Genomic DNA, 20,167 nt, shown 5'->3' on the forward strand with positions numbered 1-20,167 from the left:
TAATAATTTGTGTTAAAATTCTCTCTCTTTTGTTTATTCTGTTTTGGTTTTATTTTACATCATCATCATCATCATTAGGTAAAATACAATGAATCTATTGTATAGGTACATGTGTCAGTGTCATGAAAAATGAAATCATCATCAAACAAATTTTGTTTTTCTATTGTTTTTTTTTTTGCTGTCATTTTTTCCGATTTAAATCATTAATCAAGTTATTATATGATTAGAATATTACAAATAAATCATAATGTGTGTGAATAAATTTGTGTTATTACTGAATCGATTTTTGTTCATGAAAAATATAAACATTCTGTCATTGATGATGATCATAGTATTTAAATCAATATATGGATTTGTACAATTTTTTTTAAATTACAAAAAATCGATTTCAATGGAAAATATAAGGGAAATTTGTTTTTTTTAAATTAATTTTGTCAAATGACATGTATTTTGTTGGTATCATGACGATTTTAACATTTTTTTTGTTGTTTACTTCTATGCTTTATAACGTTTTTTTCGGACATTTATTGGCTGGATTGATGGTCGCCTCGCGGGATAGATACTTTTTTTTCTGGTTGTAGATTTAATCATTCAAGCCATTTATGATGAACCTTGACACAGAAAATTTTTCAGTACATTTTGATGATGATTTAATCAAATTTATGATGACAATCATGACAATAAATTTTTTTTTGACGCCTTTCACATTCCTCTTAAAATATTTGTTAGCAAATTTTTGTTGAATATATTTTGAATTGATGATTGTCCTATTTTGGATTGATTAACCATAAATTTACAGAAAATTAATAAAGATAATAATGATAACCAATGATTCCTTGGAGAAAGTGAATGGAATTTATGATCATCCTAAATATCCGGAAATTATGTATTTCTTAATGTAAACTATTTGTTTCAAATTTTCCTTGTTTGTTTTGGTTTTTATCAAAATGAATGACAAAAAAAATCAATTGTGAAACATTGTTTTTGTCTGTAATCTAATAAACATCGATGCTAACCTAGAAAAAAAAGAAATCTTAGTTTTAAAAGAAATTATTTTATTTTCTAATATAGAAAATAAAATTTTTCTCCATACCTGTAAGGTTAAATGCTCTTAATTTATATACACACTGCACTTAGATCATTATCATTGTCGTTATTTATAATTATCAATATATATTGAAAAACATTGATTTTCAAGCAACAAAAAAAAATCGTAGCAAATAAATCTGGCATAAATTTGAACTTGAATTGATATTCTTTGATTTTTATTTCTCTTGATTATAAAGAAAAATAATTTTCATCGAATAATAATTTTTCACAACTTGTTTCTCGTATAGATTACGATAAATGTTGTTAGCATGTGATTTTTTCCTATGAGGATTCAAAGAAGATTAATTTCAAGCCTTGAAGCATTTAAAATGATTTGAAAACTTTTTCATTTTTTCTCGTAAAAAAGACTTCCTCAACACCAATGATCAATTAAATTTAAAAAAATCCAAATTATTGATCTTGATTATAAATTTCCAATCCATTTCTCACTATTTTTTACTACTTTACATTTTTTCTATTTAACATCCTACATCTATGCAAAATGTCAAAATACACATAATAATATCATGAAGCTATTTATGAATCAAATTTTAAAAGGAATAATCGTCAAAAAAACCTAAGAAATCCGTTATCATTTTGAAGAGAGTTCAATTTAGAAAATTCGTTTCTTTTCACTTGAAAAAGATCAGATCAATTTGATAAAAATGATGATGACGATGTTTTTTCTGTTCAATTTTTTAATGACAAATATTTTTTTCAAATAATTTCTCTCATCATCATCATCATTGGTATCATTTTCATCAGGCAATTATCAGAAATGTTTATAATACAAATCAGATACATGGGCCATACGGCTTGGCATTTCATTTTTTTCATGATTAACATTTTATCATTATCATCATCTTTAAGTTTCATGATTTTAATTTGGAACATCATTATTATTATCGATGATGATCATTATCATCATCATGACGATGATGGTGGTTGATCAGTGCGTTGATTGCAAGATGAAAAAAATCGATGGAATATGATTTGTGCATCGTAAAAAAGTGGAGGAAAAACAAATGATCAAATTTCAATGGCAATTAATATTTTAAGCGTTTTTTTTAAATCGTGGTCTATAACATTATCATAAACATCGATTTTTTTTAGCCAAAAATATCAAGGATAAATATCATCGAGTTTCACGGAAATACAATTAAATAAATTTTTATCATAACATTTTTAGTTTATTTGAAAAAATTCAGCAAACAACAACAACAAAAATTGATAATTTTATGTGATCCAACAATAATGAGACTAAAAAAAATGAATGATTATAATCAAATGGGTGGATATTAATGATCATATAATAAAGGAATATGAACGATAGAAAATGATAGATCTAACAACAACAAAAAAAAATGCATAAATAAATTTACGTCCATTGACATTGGCCATATTGAATACATCTATTATTACTATTCTTTGATCGGTCAATTAATATTCGATTACCAATTGGATTGATTATAATTATCATTAATATTAATATCAGTTTACAATGATGATGATAATAACAAGTTATTACATATTTTTTTTCTCAAATCGATTCGAACATTCATAAAATAATAATAATAATAATGATAATTTTAACATGTCAAACATTTTGAAATGTTTTTTTGTTTTTGAATTCCATATAATAATAATAATAATGTAGTGAATATAGATAGTATTCAGGATTGATTGATGATGATGAATGAATGGTGAATGAAGGGTTTGTCTGCATCAATGTGTGTATCAAAAGAAAATGTATTTTGTGTGATATGATTTTGTAGATCAAATAGAATTAAATAGTAATATAGTATTATTATCATCATCATCAATACGTAATAATATGCAAAACAGAACAAAAAATTGTTTTTATTTAGTAGCAAAATTATTTGTGATTGTTAACAATGTGTGATGAATGATGGATTTCAATGTTATTTTATTTATCAAATATACAAACACCAAAACATTGGCAAGATGAATGATCATCACCATAATGTTGATGGATATGGACCAACAAATAAAGAAAAAAAAATTCTCTATCTTTCTAAAAAAAATCTATATCCGTTTTGCATAAAACAGTAGCCATGATGATGAATAATAGATTTTCATTGCTTGAAGATATTTTTTTTTTTTTTGAAACGAAAAAACATTATCGTGTACAGTTTGTTGTTGTTGTGATCCATCAATCTTGATCGATCAATGTTTATTGTGAATTTAGGAGAGATTCATAATTTGAGGAGGATTTGGATTTTATCATTTATAATTACTAATCACTTTTTACTTCGAGGATTAAACTGTCAAAATCTGAATATCTAAAATAATAATAATTTTGTGTTGAGGATAAATGTAGAAAAAAAATGAATTATTATGTGTTCGAAACAAAACATTCGATATTAATTCGTTTTCGCTAATCCGAAACAAACAGACAAAATTTCACACAACGTTGATGAAACAAAATAAATATCCATTAAAATATTGAATAGAGTCCGCCATCTATTGACTCACAAATAAATTAAATGAAAATTCCATGATTTAATGATTCTAAAGAACAAAATTCAAAATATTAATTTTATTATTTTTTATTATTGTATGAAATAAATCTAATTACTCATTATTTGAATTTTGAATTAATCATAAAAATTGGAGAAATATAAGCTGATAGCAATGGAAATTGATGTATCGACAAGCCAAAAATCAAAAATATCCGAATGAATCGACGATCGTATTAGCCAATAACAAAGCAAGGCAATAATTATCTTCATAATAATTAGCAGAAACTTAATCCGATGTTGACGATTTATGGCCAATTGTAGTGTTGAATCTGGATCATTCAGTATATATCTTCGACAACCTAGAATAAAATTATATAAATATGGATGCCAATGAATGATACTAGTATCAGTACAAAAATCATCACGTTCACATTTATCCAAGAGATTGGTAATAAATTTGAGATTTTCGTATCGAAAATTCCATTCATTACAAGAAAATGGTTTTAAAACATGAGAACTATCATTCAATCGTTTGATCAATTTGATCATAAATGGTTTTTGGCCGACAACAATGCAGATACAATCAATAACATATGCAAACAAATAATGTGAAAAAATCATTGTAAATCTATAATTGATACGATCCATAAGTGATTGATGTTTATTGCTTCTCATTTTGATTGGCCGAATCAACTTCATTGGTGGTAAAGTATCGGAAAAATTAATTGTAATTCGAAAAAATTCACCCCATGTGAGTTGATTTTGTCCCAAAGTAACATGAATGACTTGCTTATCTTCACTGAACAATGGGGATGCTCGATATGCTCCTGCAATTATCAATGAATTGACCACCATATCCACCGGTATTATGTCGGCTTTGCAATTTTCATCGAATATAATTGAACGTGCTATGCCAAGTGCAGTCATAATAGCTGCACCGGAACAACCAGCTACTGAATCACACCAACCTGGTATAGGTTCTTCGAATGAATTGCTCACTATTGAAGGACGACAAATTATCACAGGAAGTGAACTATATCGTTCTTGTATCATCCATTCAGTAATTGATTTCGATAATGTATAAGGATTGGGTCGACCAAGTAATGCATGATGACCTTTTTTGAAATTGAAATTGCTGTAATTTTGTTTCAAATATTCGAGATATGAATCGAAATTTTCGCCTGGAATTACCGGATAAATTTTCTCTTCAATTTCCTTTAAATGACAATTACCATAAGCTGTTGAAACGTAAACAATCGATTCAAGATGATTCATTTTCTCACACAATCGCAACAATGAATCTGTACCATCAATATTTTGTTGGATAAATTTTTCAAAAATTCCAGTAAAATTGACAGTTGCAGCACAATGAATTACGACATTTACTTCTTCGATCAATTTATGACGATCATGTTCGGATATTGCCATATCTTTGGCAGTGATATCACCATTGATTGCATGGACGAGTTTGATATTGTCTTTATGCCGTTCAAATACTGGTGATTGAAGAAATAATTGAGTCAATCGTTGTTCAGCTGTTTGAGATTTCTTTTCTCGTACCAATACATAGATACATTTTAATGATTTAGAAAATTTTTGAAGCAATTTCGCTAATAAAACTTTTCCAACAAAACCGGTGATACCAGTCACTAATAATGTTTTGTTCTGGTAAAAATCTTTAACCGATAACTTTGTCATATTTGAGAATTAGCAAAAAAAACAAGAGAAAAGTAAAATGAAATGATCATGATAATCACTTGAAAAGGATTCGTTTAAATAGATTTATCTCATACATCAATTTGTTTTCAATAAAATTCATTTGTTCATTACATGTATAAGTATTGCATATCAACTCTAGAAATTCACAGATTTTTTTATTTATATTCAATTAAAATTACATTCGCTACTTTATTATATTAATAATCATTTTCGATAAATTCATTCAAAAAGGAAAAAATTCAAACAAACAATAATAGATAATGTTTTGCACTTAATAAATGCAATTGAAGGCACAATGAATTGTTGTATATGTGTGTAAAATTATAATGATCACAAAATAATAATGACAGAATTTTCCCAGAATTAATCAAAAGGAAATATAAGTTCAATCATAATCGAGGAAAAACATTAATTTTATTCTCAGAATTATCACCGACGTTTTGCGAATTTTCATCAAATTCAAAAATTTGCTTGATGAAAACTTCGTAAGTTTCCTGTTTGATCGGTTCTAAAAAAAAATATTGAGGAAAAAAAACAATTAAAATCAATTCATCAATTCAATTCAAATGTCACCTTATTCGATGAGGGCTTTGTAATGTCTGATTACAATTTATTGTTCCCATCGACGATTGTTGTTGTTGTTGTTGCATCATCATCATAACCAAATTCGCATCCTAATAGGATAAATAATGATTAATGAGAAAAAGGGGAAAATTCCAGAATTTAATGAACATTTACATTTTGTTCAATCTTAGTTGATGAATTTGATTGTTGTTGTTGTTGCTGTTTTGGAAGTTCGTAGATATGATCTTTGTCTGATTTTTTCTTTGATAATTGTTGTAACGCAGTACTGGTCGTAGTTGTGTCATTCGAATTTAAAGGACATTGATTAAGAAATTGTGAATGTGTATAATAAGGATGTTGTTGCTGTTGTTGTTGTTGAATCGACTGTGACGTTTGTTTATTCGGATCACAATCATAGATAATTACCGATTCACCATGATTATGATGTATATGATGAGGATGATGAAATTCATTTGAAATTTGTGCAGATTTCGGTTTGTTCAATGTTTGTGTACAATAATTGGTTAATTGTGCTGATTGCAAAGGTTGTTGGGTTTGTGTGTTCAACATTGAATTCGATTGTGTAGCAATACATGGTGTTGAATAAAATGATTCGACCATAGGCTTACTATTATTGCCAAGTTTACCGATTCTATTTGATGGTGTACCAACATTATCCATAATTGGTGGCAAACTACTTGGATCACAATCACTGGTGGTATATGTCAACGAAGTTGGTCCCTCAACATATTGTGATGTCATATTCATCATTGGTCCACCATTGATCATTTCCGTTGATTGTCCACAATTTAGCGTTTCTATTTGAGTTAATTTATGTGGATCACCACAATTGCCACTATTTCCACCTTCGTTATATGAACGTATCAAATCAGATTTGGAATAATTTTTCGCAAATAAGTTCAATGATAATTGGTCAGTTCGGCTATTTTCTCGATGTCGACAAACTAAATAAAAAGAAAAAAATATGATTATTAATTAGATTTTATAAAAATGTTAATTAAAACAATTACAATGTTCAGTTCGCGATAATGCTTCTTTACTTCGTGTTATAAATATGAAAATGGTTGCAGCACCAATAACCAACAATACGAGTATGGCACAAGTAGCTGGTATCAATATCATTGGATCTTCAAATATACTATCCGTTTGACTAACGCCACCAATAACGCCCAAATGTCTACGATTATAATCAGATGCATATAATGGTTCGACAGTTGCACCATCCAATGTTAATGTTGCAAATAGATAACGGGATTCAGTTTCTCCAGCATCATTAGTAGCGATTATACTTAATTCATACCAAGTACCTGGCATCAATTCACGAATAATATACATTGCACCATATTCTGGTTTTAAATAGCTTGAAACTGTTATCCAATTGTTATTGTTGTTGTTGTTGTTGTTCGTATTACGTGAATTATCATTGTCGATGTTTGATGATGACAAAAATTTCGAATCTTTTATCCGATAACGTAATGCAAAGTTAATTATGGGACAAAGGCCATTATTCCAACGATCCAAATCTAACATAACCGAAGTTATATTGGATATGATAAATGCGTTGCTATTTGGAACTGCTGGTGCTACATTAGCCATTTTCAAACAAAAAAAATGAGGAATAAAATAAGACAAAATTAGATTATAAATTAAATTTAATGTCAACTGTCAAGATTCATCAATTTCTTTTTGCCATTTAGAGTCTATATTCGTTGTGTTGTCTATTTGTTTGCGTGAAAACATCATCATTACGATTTGAAAGGCGTCATGATTTGTTTTATTGAGTTAAGTGCATAGAAAAATATATTTTTTTATATTTTATTATTCCGCTATGAATAAGTTCAAGCTTCAGTGAAATTGGTTGTCTTTACTATTGCTATGCGATGACCAAGTAATTCAATGCTATGGGTTCGATGCTTCCATTTGATTTCTATCGTAAATCTCAACATAGAATAAAAACTTTGCTGAAAAAAAACAAAAATCTAATTTACACTTCTTAAGAAACAAAAAACAAAATGGAATTTATCGAAATCTATTTTTGAAATAACAAGATCACAATGTGTAACAACAATATTTTTGTTTTTGGCTTGTTTCATTCAATGTGTGTCGAAAATTTTGACAAATATTCCTGGAACAATGAAAAAAATCTTTAAAAAAAGAATAGATAATTTCGTTTCGTTCAACAAATTATCATTCTAACCTCGACTAAAAAAAATTCGTATCAAATCAAAGTCGATCAAATGATCCAATAAAATCAAAAACAACAAAAAATTACAAAAACCAATTTTTTTCTTTTCCACTATTATATTCTGTCAATAATGTTTCTGAAATTTTACTGATTTCATCACACAGATAAAATGGAAATAAAATTGCCCAGCTCAGCTCGAAAAAAACAACAAAATTTCTCACATCATTTTTCCTAAAATATTATTTTCAATAGCGGTGAAGAAAACAAAATTCCAATCAAATCAGGAAAAAAATGAAAAAATTCTATCTACATAATCGCGATTGTTCCAGTTTTTTTTCATATTTTTGATTCTTGCATTTGATTCATACATAAAATCATTTCTTCGAAAAGAATCAACATTTCTAACATAGTTATCGCGTGTGTAAAAAAACGATCATGAATAAAAATGATGAATTGATTGTCAAAATAAATGCATCAAATATACTGAATCAAAAATCTTCACCTATGATGGTCATTATAACAACAACAACAAAAGCATAAGCAAGAAAAAATCGATCAAAATTGTTCAATGACGAGTTTTTTGTTTAGTGAATACAAAAAAAAATTGGATAGATAATTTGTTTTTTTATTGTCTTCATACTGTCTGATTGGAAACTGGGAGAAAGAATCTAATCAGAATGAACCTAGTTTCTAGTTGATTTATAAATAGGATTAAGAATCATGAGAATCGATAACACATTGTTTGATGCGTTTATATGCTTTCTTTTTTTTTGAACTAAAAAGAAATGATGAAAAATCTTTTTTGTAAAAAGCATCTATATATGCGCATATTTCTACAATGATGATAAGACTGGAAAATTCAATCAAAATTTTGATTAATTTGATTTAATCCGATCTATAGTGATGAATTGTGAATGTGCGATTTGATCCGCTTTTCAATCATCTATTCAAGTGGCATTGTCATTCATTTTATTCTACTTTTTTTTAATTTCCATTCATTGTAAGTGTTTACAATTAATCAACTTTTAAGCCTTTTGTTCAATCTTTTTTTCTTGTGAAAAAATCAAAAAAATTTGAAAAAATTATTTTTATTTTTCATTTTAATTTGATAACAGGAATGACGAATTCTTGTTTACCTTGTCCAAGTGTAGAAAATTGCAATACATCCGATGGTTCACCACTGCCCATTTCGTTGAATGCTTCCACACGAACCTGATATAACGTACCACATCGAAGATTACGTAATGTGTATCCTAGAATTTTTTCCGAAACGGATATTGTCTCCCAATTATGTGCTTGATATTTACGACCAAATAATTGTTGCTCATCACTATCATCATCAATAGAATCGGAATGGATGAATTCAGCTTGATCGAATGATTCGTCTAATGATGAACTGGAAAATGTTGTCACACGTTTAATCAATGCACGATAGGAAATAATATAGCCTTCAATATTGATCGAATTTTGTTCCATATCAAAATCATTTAGTATTTCATTGCCGATTTCATTTTCATGGTTGATATGTGATAATGACCATATGAATGATGCCTCATATAAGCTTACGTTAGTCAATTTTATTGAAGGTTTACCTGGTGGATCTAGTTTTTTTTTGAAAGAGAAAAAGTCAAATAAAAATGAATGAAATTAATAATAACTAATATAATGAAATTACCTTTGAGCAAAGTTTGTGCATAAACTTCAGCACTGACTGGGCCAGTTCCTTTACTATTAAATGCTTGAATAATAAATCCATATCGTGTTTTTCGTTGTAAATTATTAACAACAAATTCATATACACAACGAATCTGTTCATTACGGGATTTTGATCCACTGAATTTAGGTTTTTGATGCGTCGTCATTGTCGACCATTGTTGTTGTTTGTTGGAATAAAATTTATTTGATTTTTTATCTGATTCTGATGACGTATGAATTATTTCACAAAATGTCGTCATATTGTTATTTGATCGTTGTAATACACTTTGTGAACCATTATTATTGATGGCCATTGAAAACATGGATGATGATACAAATTTTGAATGATCTTCATACATAGTTTTAAACGTATATGGTATTACTTTTCCATTATTTAGATTACTATTGACTGCACCATTGTTAGAAATTATAACGGGCTTGTTGTTTTTATTGTTTGTACTTTGATCACCACTATTATTTGATTGATCCATCATTGTTCCTCGTCCAACACCAATACTACCATCAACAGCAGCATTGACTCCAATCATCATCATGATACCAGTAGATGGATCGATGATTGATCCACTTGATTGTACAACATTGTTTGTTGTAACACTGTTACTTGTAGATGATGATGAAACGACAGGTCGATATCCTATATAGAATCCATCGATCTGTTCGATTGATGGTTCCGTTGATAGTACAATTGACCAAATCAATTTGATCGACCGAGAACCAAGCACCAATGTTCGCAAATCGAGTGGAATCAATGAAGGAGCTTGTTTCATAAAAATAAAAAAGAGAAAAAAACGATTCCATTTTGAAAATTTACCAACAAATGTGAACGTTAAAAGAAAAAAATACTACTAAGAATTAGCATATAAACAGCTCAACAGCTATTGGATCAAACTTAATGAATAGGTTTGAGCTATCGTTTGTAGGCAAATTGATCTTTTTAACAAAATAAAACTTTACCTCGACATGTTTAGTTACAAAAAAAACTTTTTAACACTAACTAATTTTTTGGACTTTTGATTTGAAAAATTCCTATGATTCATTGATTCATTCATGAAAAGTAAATTTGAAAAGTTTTCGGTTCCAAATATTATAATCATCGTTGTTTAATATTATTTTTAATGATAAAAAATGTTTTCAACGTTAACGATTATTTAAATACATTTTCTCAATCGATTCGATCTCCATGAAATAAATGACAATGAATGAAAAAAAATCTGTTTGATGTGTGTAATAATACAATGAAATTCTTAAATTTACTACATTCTTGAACTCTATCACAGAATAATAGTAGTGGCAGTAGCTAATTATATAAGTCGATATCATATTTGATTACATAAACTTAGCAAAAACATACACAGAGACCTCATGATAGAATAAAAAAAATCAATCGATAAAATTCTTTTCGAGTGGAATTTTTTTCCGTTTCTTTTCGAAACAAGTGAAGAAAAAAACCGGAAAATAGAATGAAAGATAATCATTACTCTTATTATAACGAGCCACTTATCAAGTTTGTAAGCTCTTCACTCTTGAAAGAAAACAAGAACACAAAGAAGGAATATGAAAGTGGATCGATTCGGGATGATTAATCAAAATCGAATTGCGCGATTCTGCGCTTTTTTTCAATATTGGAGATTTTTTTCTTTTTGCTTGATTTAAATGAAACAAGAAAATATAAATTAATAACTTACCTTCCATTTCGGTGGTAATAATTAATGGATCTGAAAATGGACTTGCACCCAATTCATTGATTGCACAAACACGAAATTCATATGTCGTTAAAGGATTTAGAGCATTGATTGTAATGGTCGTTGTCAATGATTTAGCTGTTAGAACTATTTCAATTTTAATAATAATAAAGAATAAATAAGTTGAATAAATAAATGATGTTCATGTTAAATCATCGAATAGCAACATATAATTGATTAGTATATGAATGAATTTGCGAAGCAATAATAATTCAATTGTTTTCTAGTGTGTTCACAATTGCTGTTGGTGTTGGAAATCATCATCATTATCATTACAGTACAAGAAAAATTCCTACAAGGTCCATAGAGATTCAAGAGTATAAGTGTGCTTGTGTGTGACCACCATAAACGATGGATCTTAAACATCTTATTTTCATTTTACATTTCTATTTGATAAATTCTACTAATGGTCTTAATCCAAGTCAATTGAAGAATCAAATAAAGATCATACTATAACATTCATATTTGACTTAGAACAAAATAATCTTTCAAAAAATAGTCAAAATCTGGCTCATTAAAAACAGCTTTTCGGTTAAATGAATGTATGAATGTTATCGGACAAGAAGTGAGTAAAAGTGTAACTCTATTGATGGATGGTTCAAATAAGTTAGATTTTTCTTTTTCTTTCTTTCATTTTTTTCGCTTTTTTTTGTTGATAATAAAAAAAGAATGTAATGGAAAAAATGAGACACTTACTTTTCGTTTCAATATCGTTGCTATCCGGTTGTTGTCCATTCTTATTATTCTTGATATTGTTATTATTATTATTATCATTATTATGATTATGATTATGATTTGTATTTGCATTGTCAAACGTTGTTGTTGGTCGATATTCAACCACATAGGAAGTGATTGGAGAATTGCCACCAAAACTGATCGACCAATTCAATGTAATCGAACGGCTATTGATTTCTTGTGCACGAAAATTGACAGGCATATCTGGTGGTTCTTGAACTAGAAGCTCGATGAATGAAACTGTAAAACCATTGGTATTGATACCCATACAACAATATATGCCCGTATCCATACGACCAACATGGCTAATGTATAGATAAGCTCGTTTTTCATTCATTTTACTTTCCTCTCGTAATACTATACGCGATGAATCAAGATAAGTTTTTGTTTTGGATTTTTCATTCCATTCATCACTTGTTTCGCCGTTAGGCCGTAACCATTCGGCAACCATTGGTTGTTCAAGACCAATCACTGAACACATCAACTGTGTTTGCGATCCTTTACGTAAAACTAATCGATCCATTGTGAAGCCACGATATAGTGAATTTGACCCTTTTGAAATTAAATTTGGCAATGATGCGGCTGCATTACCCAGTGTATTCTGTATGGATACTTTTGGCAAACTGCTGACAGTTACATAGGCACGAGATTCGATCGGATGTTTGCTAACTTCATTTGATGCATCACAGATATAAATTCCTGAATGTTTTGGTTCTAAAGCTCGTAAAAATAAGGAACCATTTTCCAATACATGAATCTGTTGGCTACTCAATATAGGAATTGGTTCATTTCGATAAGGCTAAAATTCAAATTCATTTATTTAGTCATATAATTTTCAACAACATATTCTAATTTTTTTTTCATTTTTACCTCATTTTTTAGAAATTTCCAACGAATTACAGGAGGTGGCTGACCTGAAGTTTGGCAATCAAGTGTTAGTGATTCACCCGAAACAGAATTTTGATCTACCGGTTTCAATAACCATTGTGGAATTGCTTTTACTGACAAAAATTCTGATACACTTGTCGTTGCAATCGGTGATGAAGCCACACAAGTATAAGTGCCTTGATGATGACGAGAAATATTGGCAATTATCAATGATGACATAAATTCATTTATCGGTACAATTTGAATCTGATTTAAATGATGAGCATAATGATGAGATTTAGTTGGTCGAACATGCGTTGATGAACTTGTTGTTTTTATCGATTCTAATGGTATTCCATCTTTGAACCATGAGATCTGTATAGGAGGATCACCAGAAGTTACTGTACAGACAGCTGATCCACGTTTCCCTTCTTCAAAATTATCCGAAAATACAATTGGACTGATGACCGGAGCAACTAAAAAACAAATATATGATGAAAAGATGAGTGATTACTATTTCAGCATTCTATTCATATACCAATCATAATTATGAGTAAATGGGCGGAAGATTTAACAAGGGTTTAAGTTCTTTTCTATTGAAAAATTTGGTTTTTACTGTATCCACAATTCTAAACTTACCAGCAACATGAAAATAAAATTCTTGTTCAGCTTTTTGTCCATTACTGGTCACAACCACACAACGATAATAATCTTGATCACTTTTTTCCACTACAGTTATTGTAATTGAACCAAGCATTGGAACTAAATGTCGTTCATCAAATGGCATTCGTTTTAATCCACCATTACTACTGGATGATAAACTACCGGTAGACGATGATTTTCCACTACCATCATTATTATTATCAATTCTCCCTTTAACAAAATAAACCTCTTCTAACGGATATCCACCGTACGTGCAATTAATAGTGTAGGGTTTGCCAAGTACTGCAGTTTGATTACTCAATGGTTTTATGAAAGGTGAGCCCATTTGATTGATTCGTGCTCTATGTGATATGGTGGCTAAATAATTATCAGCATTACATTCATATATTCCAACGTCCTATTGAATGAAAGTAATAGTTTTTTTGATAGTGACAAAGGAAAGGATTTAGAATTTCCATCAAATGAATATACTTTTTTCTACAACTTACATTAGAATGTAAGGAACTTATGTTAAGATAGGATACAGAAAGCATAGATCGTGATGCTACCGATGAGGATGCTGATGATGATGTGGAGGAAGAAGATGATGATTGAGAATGAGCCATACCATTGTATGATTCAGTGAAAGTTTCAATTCGAACGTGACCATTGGAATAAATTTCTATGCCATCGAGAAACCAACTAATTTTTGGCACTGGTATTCCGTAAGCGGAGCATTTCAATGAAAGAAAATCACGTTTCGGACCATCAATCTGTTTTATTTGATCCGTAAAAATATCGACAAACTCTGGTGGTTTTTCTATAGAATATATAAATAACGTTTACTTATTAGAATTGTGATTTATTTACTAATTGATTTGATTTTTTAAGTTTATTTTTTCAGATACTAACCAATAGAATTGATGTGAATGGCAGCCATAAAGGATTCATCATCATAATCCGGAGCAGTCAATCGTATTGAACATTGATATACACCGTTATCTTCTGGTCCACGGAAATCTCTGATTAGTAAAAGTTCTTCAGCTGAACGTCTTTTACGATGATCATAATTGATCATTTGTCCATTATGATACCAATTAATGTTGAGCATAAAATGTGAGCTAATTAATTCTCGAAAACGTTTCTCCTGTTGTCGTTGTTGATCATGAAAATGATGATTATTTTGATTTGAATTTTGTTCAGTAGCAAATATATTTGAACTAGAAAAGGCACTCGATTGAACATTAGAAAATAATGATGATACAGCTGTCAGATTACAGCTTAATGTGACATCTTGTCCGGGAAATGGAATCGAAGATGTTGTATGAAGTGAAACTTGTAAGAAACCTATACAAGAAAAAATGATCAATATGTCAATCAAAACGATTAATTAGATCAATTTAGGAATATAATTAGAAATTACTTTTGACAAACAGAAACATTTCATGTCGTATGATGGAATTAGAATTGTTAGCTACACAAGAAATGATTCCTGTATCTTCAATCGAAACTTTTTCGATTACAAGAAAATTACGACCATAAATATATTGGCCATTGGCTAGATTTGATATTTGTTTCGAAATTTGAACGGGTTCATTATGATCACCATTCACATTATTATTTGATGATGAGTGAGCAACATACGGCTCATAACCGATCGTATATGTTGATTGGGCGATAGATTCAGGACCAAAAGTACTTAAAGTTTTCAAATCAGTATGGTACCATTCAACCATAGGTGTTGGATAACCATCAAATGAACAATAGAAGAAAGCTGATTCACCTTCATCAATCGCAATTGTATGACGACTTTGTAATTGTGGATTAAGTCTTGGACCCGAATTGTAAAAATCATTTGTTTCTAAATTTTATTTGAAGAAAAAAAAATATTTTGAGTTTTCGATTTTAGGATACAGGTATCAAAAAAATCCCAAATACACTCACTTTTGAATAAAATGTGTGCCCATGATTGAGAATATTGACGATGATTTGTGATTTGATGACGAATTTGGCAACGATAACGATGCTTAGCATCACGATAGCTAACGCTTGAGATGAGCAAATCTCCACTACCAGGTAAAACAAAATGTCTGATTGTAGAAAAATTCACTAGAATTGAATCATAAAAAATGATGTTATTTAATTATTTTGACATAATTATCTTCAAAATTGTTGATTATCTTAGAAAAAAAATGATACGGAATTAGCAGTTATCTCCTTTGAAATTTGTATGATAGATAATTTTTTCTTCGACGGAAACTACGTCGATGTAAGGCAAATGAAGATAAAAATGATAGTTTTATATTGCCATAATTCTTTATCAGAATTTCAAAAAGCATTTGAAAGAAAGCCATATTTTTTAAAATTTTGATTAATTCAAAATGGAAAGAAAAAAATATAAATAACAAACATAGTTATGTGTCGGGAAATTTTCATGAAAAAATTGGTCCCAATCTTTTTGATTTGGTTCTGTATTTGGTATTCCAGTTCAAATTTCGTTCAGTATATTCACATAAATATCATGGTGTGTATAAGCAAACATTCCATGAATAACTTTATGGTTTCAGATATTTAAAATTCTTTTCAAATATAAAAAATATTTGAACAATAAATATGGGACAATTTTTTTTTGAATTCCAACTCAAAATGATTCTAGTGAGGAAAGTTTTTGATTTTGTTTCTATTCATTTTGTTTCATCAATGTATGTGTGCGTGAAAAAGTCGATACAATATATTATAGCATTGTATAAAATTGAAAAAATAGGTAAAAACTTTGCAAACATTCGCGGTATCGATTATTGAAAACATTACAAATTATTATACGATGGATAAACAAAACAAATTCTTCAAACATTGGTCATTATTATCGAAATGAACATTTCTTAAATAAACATTGTATTCCCATTCAATATCGATTTAATTCACATCGTTATCTTATTTTGTTTTCGAAATTAACGTGTTGTCATTGTTTTTTTTTGTTTGTTTCTAAATTCGATTTAGTTCTGCCTCTCTTTTTTTGATCTGATGTGTTTTTTTTGTGTGTATGTGATATGATTAGTTTGATTAGCTTTTTTTCTGTCATTTTCCGAAATGACAATCCATATACATTGGCAGCCTGAACCAATTCGATGTATTCGAGCTTGAACCAATGAAAAGTAGGAATCGAAAAAGAAAAAAAAAGAAAAATCGAATGGCTCTTGTTCCAATCATTTGTTGTATTGAATAATAAATTTCTTCATTGCATTCGTTTTTTCTTTTGGTTCTCCTTATACATAAAATATACGATTCGCTATTCGTTCATCTACATTGACATTGGTGGTGTCCATTTTATTGATTACAATCACGTACTGGCCGCTACAAAAAAAACACATATATACAGACAAAAAAAAACACTAGACGACAACATATATAAATATATCGAACAAGACGAACGATGGAAGCTAATAGCTATAATGGTTCCAAATGGTAAATGAAGAATTCATTTCAATCCATAAAGGATCAAAACGAAAATGAAAATGAAATAAATAGTAGAAAATGGAAACAGACGTGAAATTGTATGTATGTTCGATACAGATTCAATTTAATCCATTCTGAAGCCATTATTATTAGTTTTTTTCTAGTATTTTATCTACTATATAATACGACAATTCTAGCCCAAGTGGAAAAAAATGAAAAATAATAACCAACCAAGAAAAAAAATAGAATCTTTGACCATTCGGAATTGGAAAACAATAATAATGGACATTTGGTGAATCGACATTTTGAAGAAAAAAAAACAATTTAAAAAAATTCACATATTGAAATTGAAATTTGTTTTTCATTTCAATTATATAAATAATTTTTTTCCGGATGTTTTGAAAACAAAAACAAATGATGATTGTTGGATATGCGTTTTCTTTTTGTTTTGTTTTGAATGAATGAAAAAATATGATTCAAGAAATAAGAGAAAAAAAAACAAAAAAATTTAAATCCAAAATATGAGTGTTAAAAATGATTTCCTTTTCTTTCGTTTTCAAGATTCAAATATTTATTTATTTTTTCCATGTTAAGCAAAAATTTCCTCCCACCAACACACATCGTTATATGGGTTTATTCCCTATAGCAAAAAGAAAGAAATAATGAAATAATTTTATTTTTCTTCTTTCAAAGTCCAAAATACTAATTTATTCCAAATGAATCTTTTCGAGTTTTATTTCTATTTATATGAATTCTTAATGAATTTTAAAAGCAAAGTTTTTTTTACCGCTTTTTATTCCGTTTTTTGTTTTTTTTTGTTTGTTTCTTAACATAAAAAAGGAAAGAGAAGGAAAAAAGGAGAAAATTCTTGCACTTTTTATCGAGTTTGCTACCGTTTAATTTGTTTCGAATGATCATTATGATGATGATTAGAGCGAACTAAATGGCTAATTTGTTCTGGTAAGAAATTTGAGTAATAATGTTTTGTTTTTCTTAGTATTTTACAACAGCAAAATACCCGAATATGGATTCAGAATTTCAAAAAAATGCAGCATAAAAAAATTCTTAATTAATTCAAATTTCTTTGTAGGTAAAAATGGCCATTAACTTAGAAATAGGAATGATTGAAATAAAGTTTTGAACTTACCATAGTGAACTGTATTGGACGATAATGATGATGATGACGATGATGATGATGATGATGTTGATGATGACGTTGATAATCCACCGGACAATGTACGACGTATACTAGATACAAGACGTTCTAATGGTAAATAAATTTTTCCATCATCACGAAACCAAGCGGCTACTTCATATAACGAATTATAACGATTGAATTCACATTTCAATATTGCATCATTTCCTTCATATACTTCGGATGAATTCAATACTCGTACACGAATCATTTGATCATCCATTGATAATGTTTGTTCGTGTGTTAAACGTTGTTTGGCACTTGTGTGATGATCCATATTAATAGTGTTTGTAGATGATTTGATTGTTGATGCTCTATTAGTTGTAAAACGTTCGACCACTGTTAAAATAAAGAACAACAAAAAAATAATAATAATTACCAAAATCATTAACATGATCGAAATGAATACAAAGAAAAATTTACTGGAATAAAAATTAATTTTTTTCATAAAAAAATATTGATGATAATTCTTCATTCATTGATGCCGTCATCGAAACATATTTCATTTTTTAGGCATCCAAAAGAAAGAAAATCGTAAATGAACCGCATCAAGCATTTTCGTTTTTTTTCAAATTCAAAACTTTATCCATTTTTTTTCTTTCAATGAATTTCCATCACAAGCACCCTATTGTGTTGACCAAAAAAAAAAAAAATTTTTTTTTGTCTATTTGCTAGCCCAAGTAATTGTCTTGTGGATTCGGTCGTTAAAAATGTTTATCCACATCGTCATCACCATCATCATCATCATCAAAAGTCGAGTGTTTTTTCTCCGAAACGAATCTATCGTATTGTTGGAATAAAAAATGCAAAACAACAACAACAAAATTCATCTATGATGTGGTATCTGATGTACAAGTTTTTTCCCTATATTTTCATTCTGGTCGAAGGAATCGATGTAATACATGCATACACAATTCGTTTCAAGTGTGTTCAGACAAGCGTTTCAGATTTTTTTTTTAGTACTATTTCTTTTCATCATAAACCAAGATTTTTTTCTCGTTTGCTTACGAATGGAAAAATCAACTTTGAAAAAGCTCAAACGATGCGAAAGAAACTGATAGTATAAATGTGTGTTTGTGTGCAGCAATCGTTTTCATCTATATCGCTTCCTTTTTTTTCATTCTAATCTATATCCATTCTTTGTCGGCATTTTTTTCCTCTCCCTGTCGTCGGTTAACAAAACGAATGAATGAACGTATTATTCCAATAGAAATGCAAATTTGTGTATATTGATAGTGATGATGATGATGATGATGGTTTGGTTGATTACCACTAATATCATTATCATGATGATGGCTGTCGGTTTTTTTCTTGATTATTTAGCTAAAACATTTGAAGTTTTTTCATGAAATTCAAAAAAAAATATCTGGTCAAAAATTATTTTGGAAATTCCACATTCATCATCATATAAGATGAATAAATTAATTAATCAAGAAAATTTTCATTTATGAAAATGAAAAAAACTTAAATTTTAAAATATTCATTTGAAAAATCAAATAACGATAAATTATGAAAAATAATTTGAAAAGTATTGAATGATAATTTTTGAATGGCAACAAAAGAAAGAGAGCTAGAGAAAAACTTTCAGCTCCAAAACACACATACATACAAAATTGATGACCTTTTTTTTCTTGCTCTTTTGGAATAATCATTGATGATTTTCATGTTCTGTGATTGTTATTTTATTAATCATTATCATTACAATTATATTTCTCATTTATTTGAATATCAACCGTATTCTAAACACACATAT

General features: G+C 28.8%; 2 protein-coding genes and 1 long non-coding RNA gene across 3 annotated transcripts in view; 1 reads left to right on the forward strand and 2 right to left on the reverse strand.

The window, feature by feature from the left end:
• Window positions 1-2,253: 2,253 nt before the first annotated feature.
• Window positions 2,254-5,397, reverse strand: LOC113796050 (fatty acyl-CoA reductase 1-like). The gene is made up of 2 exons (XM_075820809.1): window positions 3,689-5,397; window positions 2,254-3,621 (listed from the first exon to the last, which is right to left on the reverse strand). Exon 1 carries the CDS (start codon window positions 5,268-5,270, stop codon window positions 3,708-3,710), a length of 1,563 nt encoding a protein of 520 aa, XP_075676924.1. The 5' UTR covers window positions 5,271-5,397; the 3' UTR covers window positions 2,254-3,621; window positions 3,689-3,707.
• A 178-nt stretch (window positions 5,398-5,575) lies between these two features.
• The window catches only part of LOC113796049 (cell adhesion molecule Dscam1-like), a 45,318-nt gene continuing 30,726 nt past the window's right edge, over window positions 5,576-20,167 (reverse strand). The window contains exons 3-17 of the mRNA XM_027346294.2: window positions 18,367-18,753; window positions 15,708-15,872; window positions 15,187-15,624; window positions 14,676-15,110; window positions 14,273-14,583; window positions 13,761-14,181; window positions 13,125-13,597; window positions 12,216-13,053; window positions 11,463-11,606; window positions 9,737-10,534; window positions 9,198-9,662; window positions 6,887-7,459; window positions 6,030-6,820; window positions 5,865-5,965; window positions 5,576-5,799 (exon numbers count right to left, since the gene is read on the reverse strand). Coding sequence (XP_027202095.2) covers window positions 5,751-5,799; window positions 5,865-5,965; window positions 6,030-6,820; window positions 6,887-7,459; window positions 9,198-9,662; window positions 9,737-10,534; window positions 11,463-11,606; window positions 12,216-13,053; window positions 13,125-13,597; window positions 13,761-14,181; window positions 14,273-14,583; window positions 14,676-15,110; window positions 15,187-15,624; window positions 15,708-15,872; window positions 18,367-18,753 — 6,389 coding nt within the window. The 3' untranslated portion in view covers window positions 5,576-5,750. The remainder of the gene's footprint in view (window positions 5,800-5,864; window positions 5,966-6,029; window positions 6,821-6,886; window positions 7,460-9,197; window positions 9,663-9,736; window positions 10,535-11,462; window positions 11,607-12,215; window positions 13,054-13,124; window positions 13,598-13,760; window positions 14,182-14,272; window positions 14,584-14,675; window positions 15,111-15,186; window positions 15,625-15,707; window positions 15,873-18,366; window positions 18,754-20,167) is intronic.
• Window positions 8,974-9,718, forward strand: LOC142645176 (uncharacterized). Its single transcript, XR_012846340.1, has 2 exons — window positions 8,974-9,061; window positions 9,177-9,718. It is a non-coding gene; the product is annotated as an uncharacterized LOC142645176 (long non-coding RNA).

This window comes from Dermatophagoides pteronyssinus, unplaced genomic scaffold, assembly GCF_027571235.1.
Source record: "Dermatophagoides pteronyssinus isolate colony J.1.1.1.1 unplaced genomic scaffold, Derpt_VIB-CSIC_2022.12 sq0007, whole genome shotgun sequence".
NCBI lineage: Eukaryota > Metazoa > Arthropoda > Arachnida > Sarcoptiformes > Pyroglyphidae > Dermatophagoides > Dermatophagoides pteronyssinus.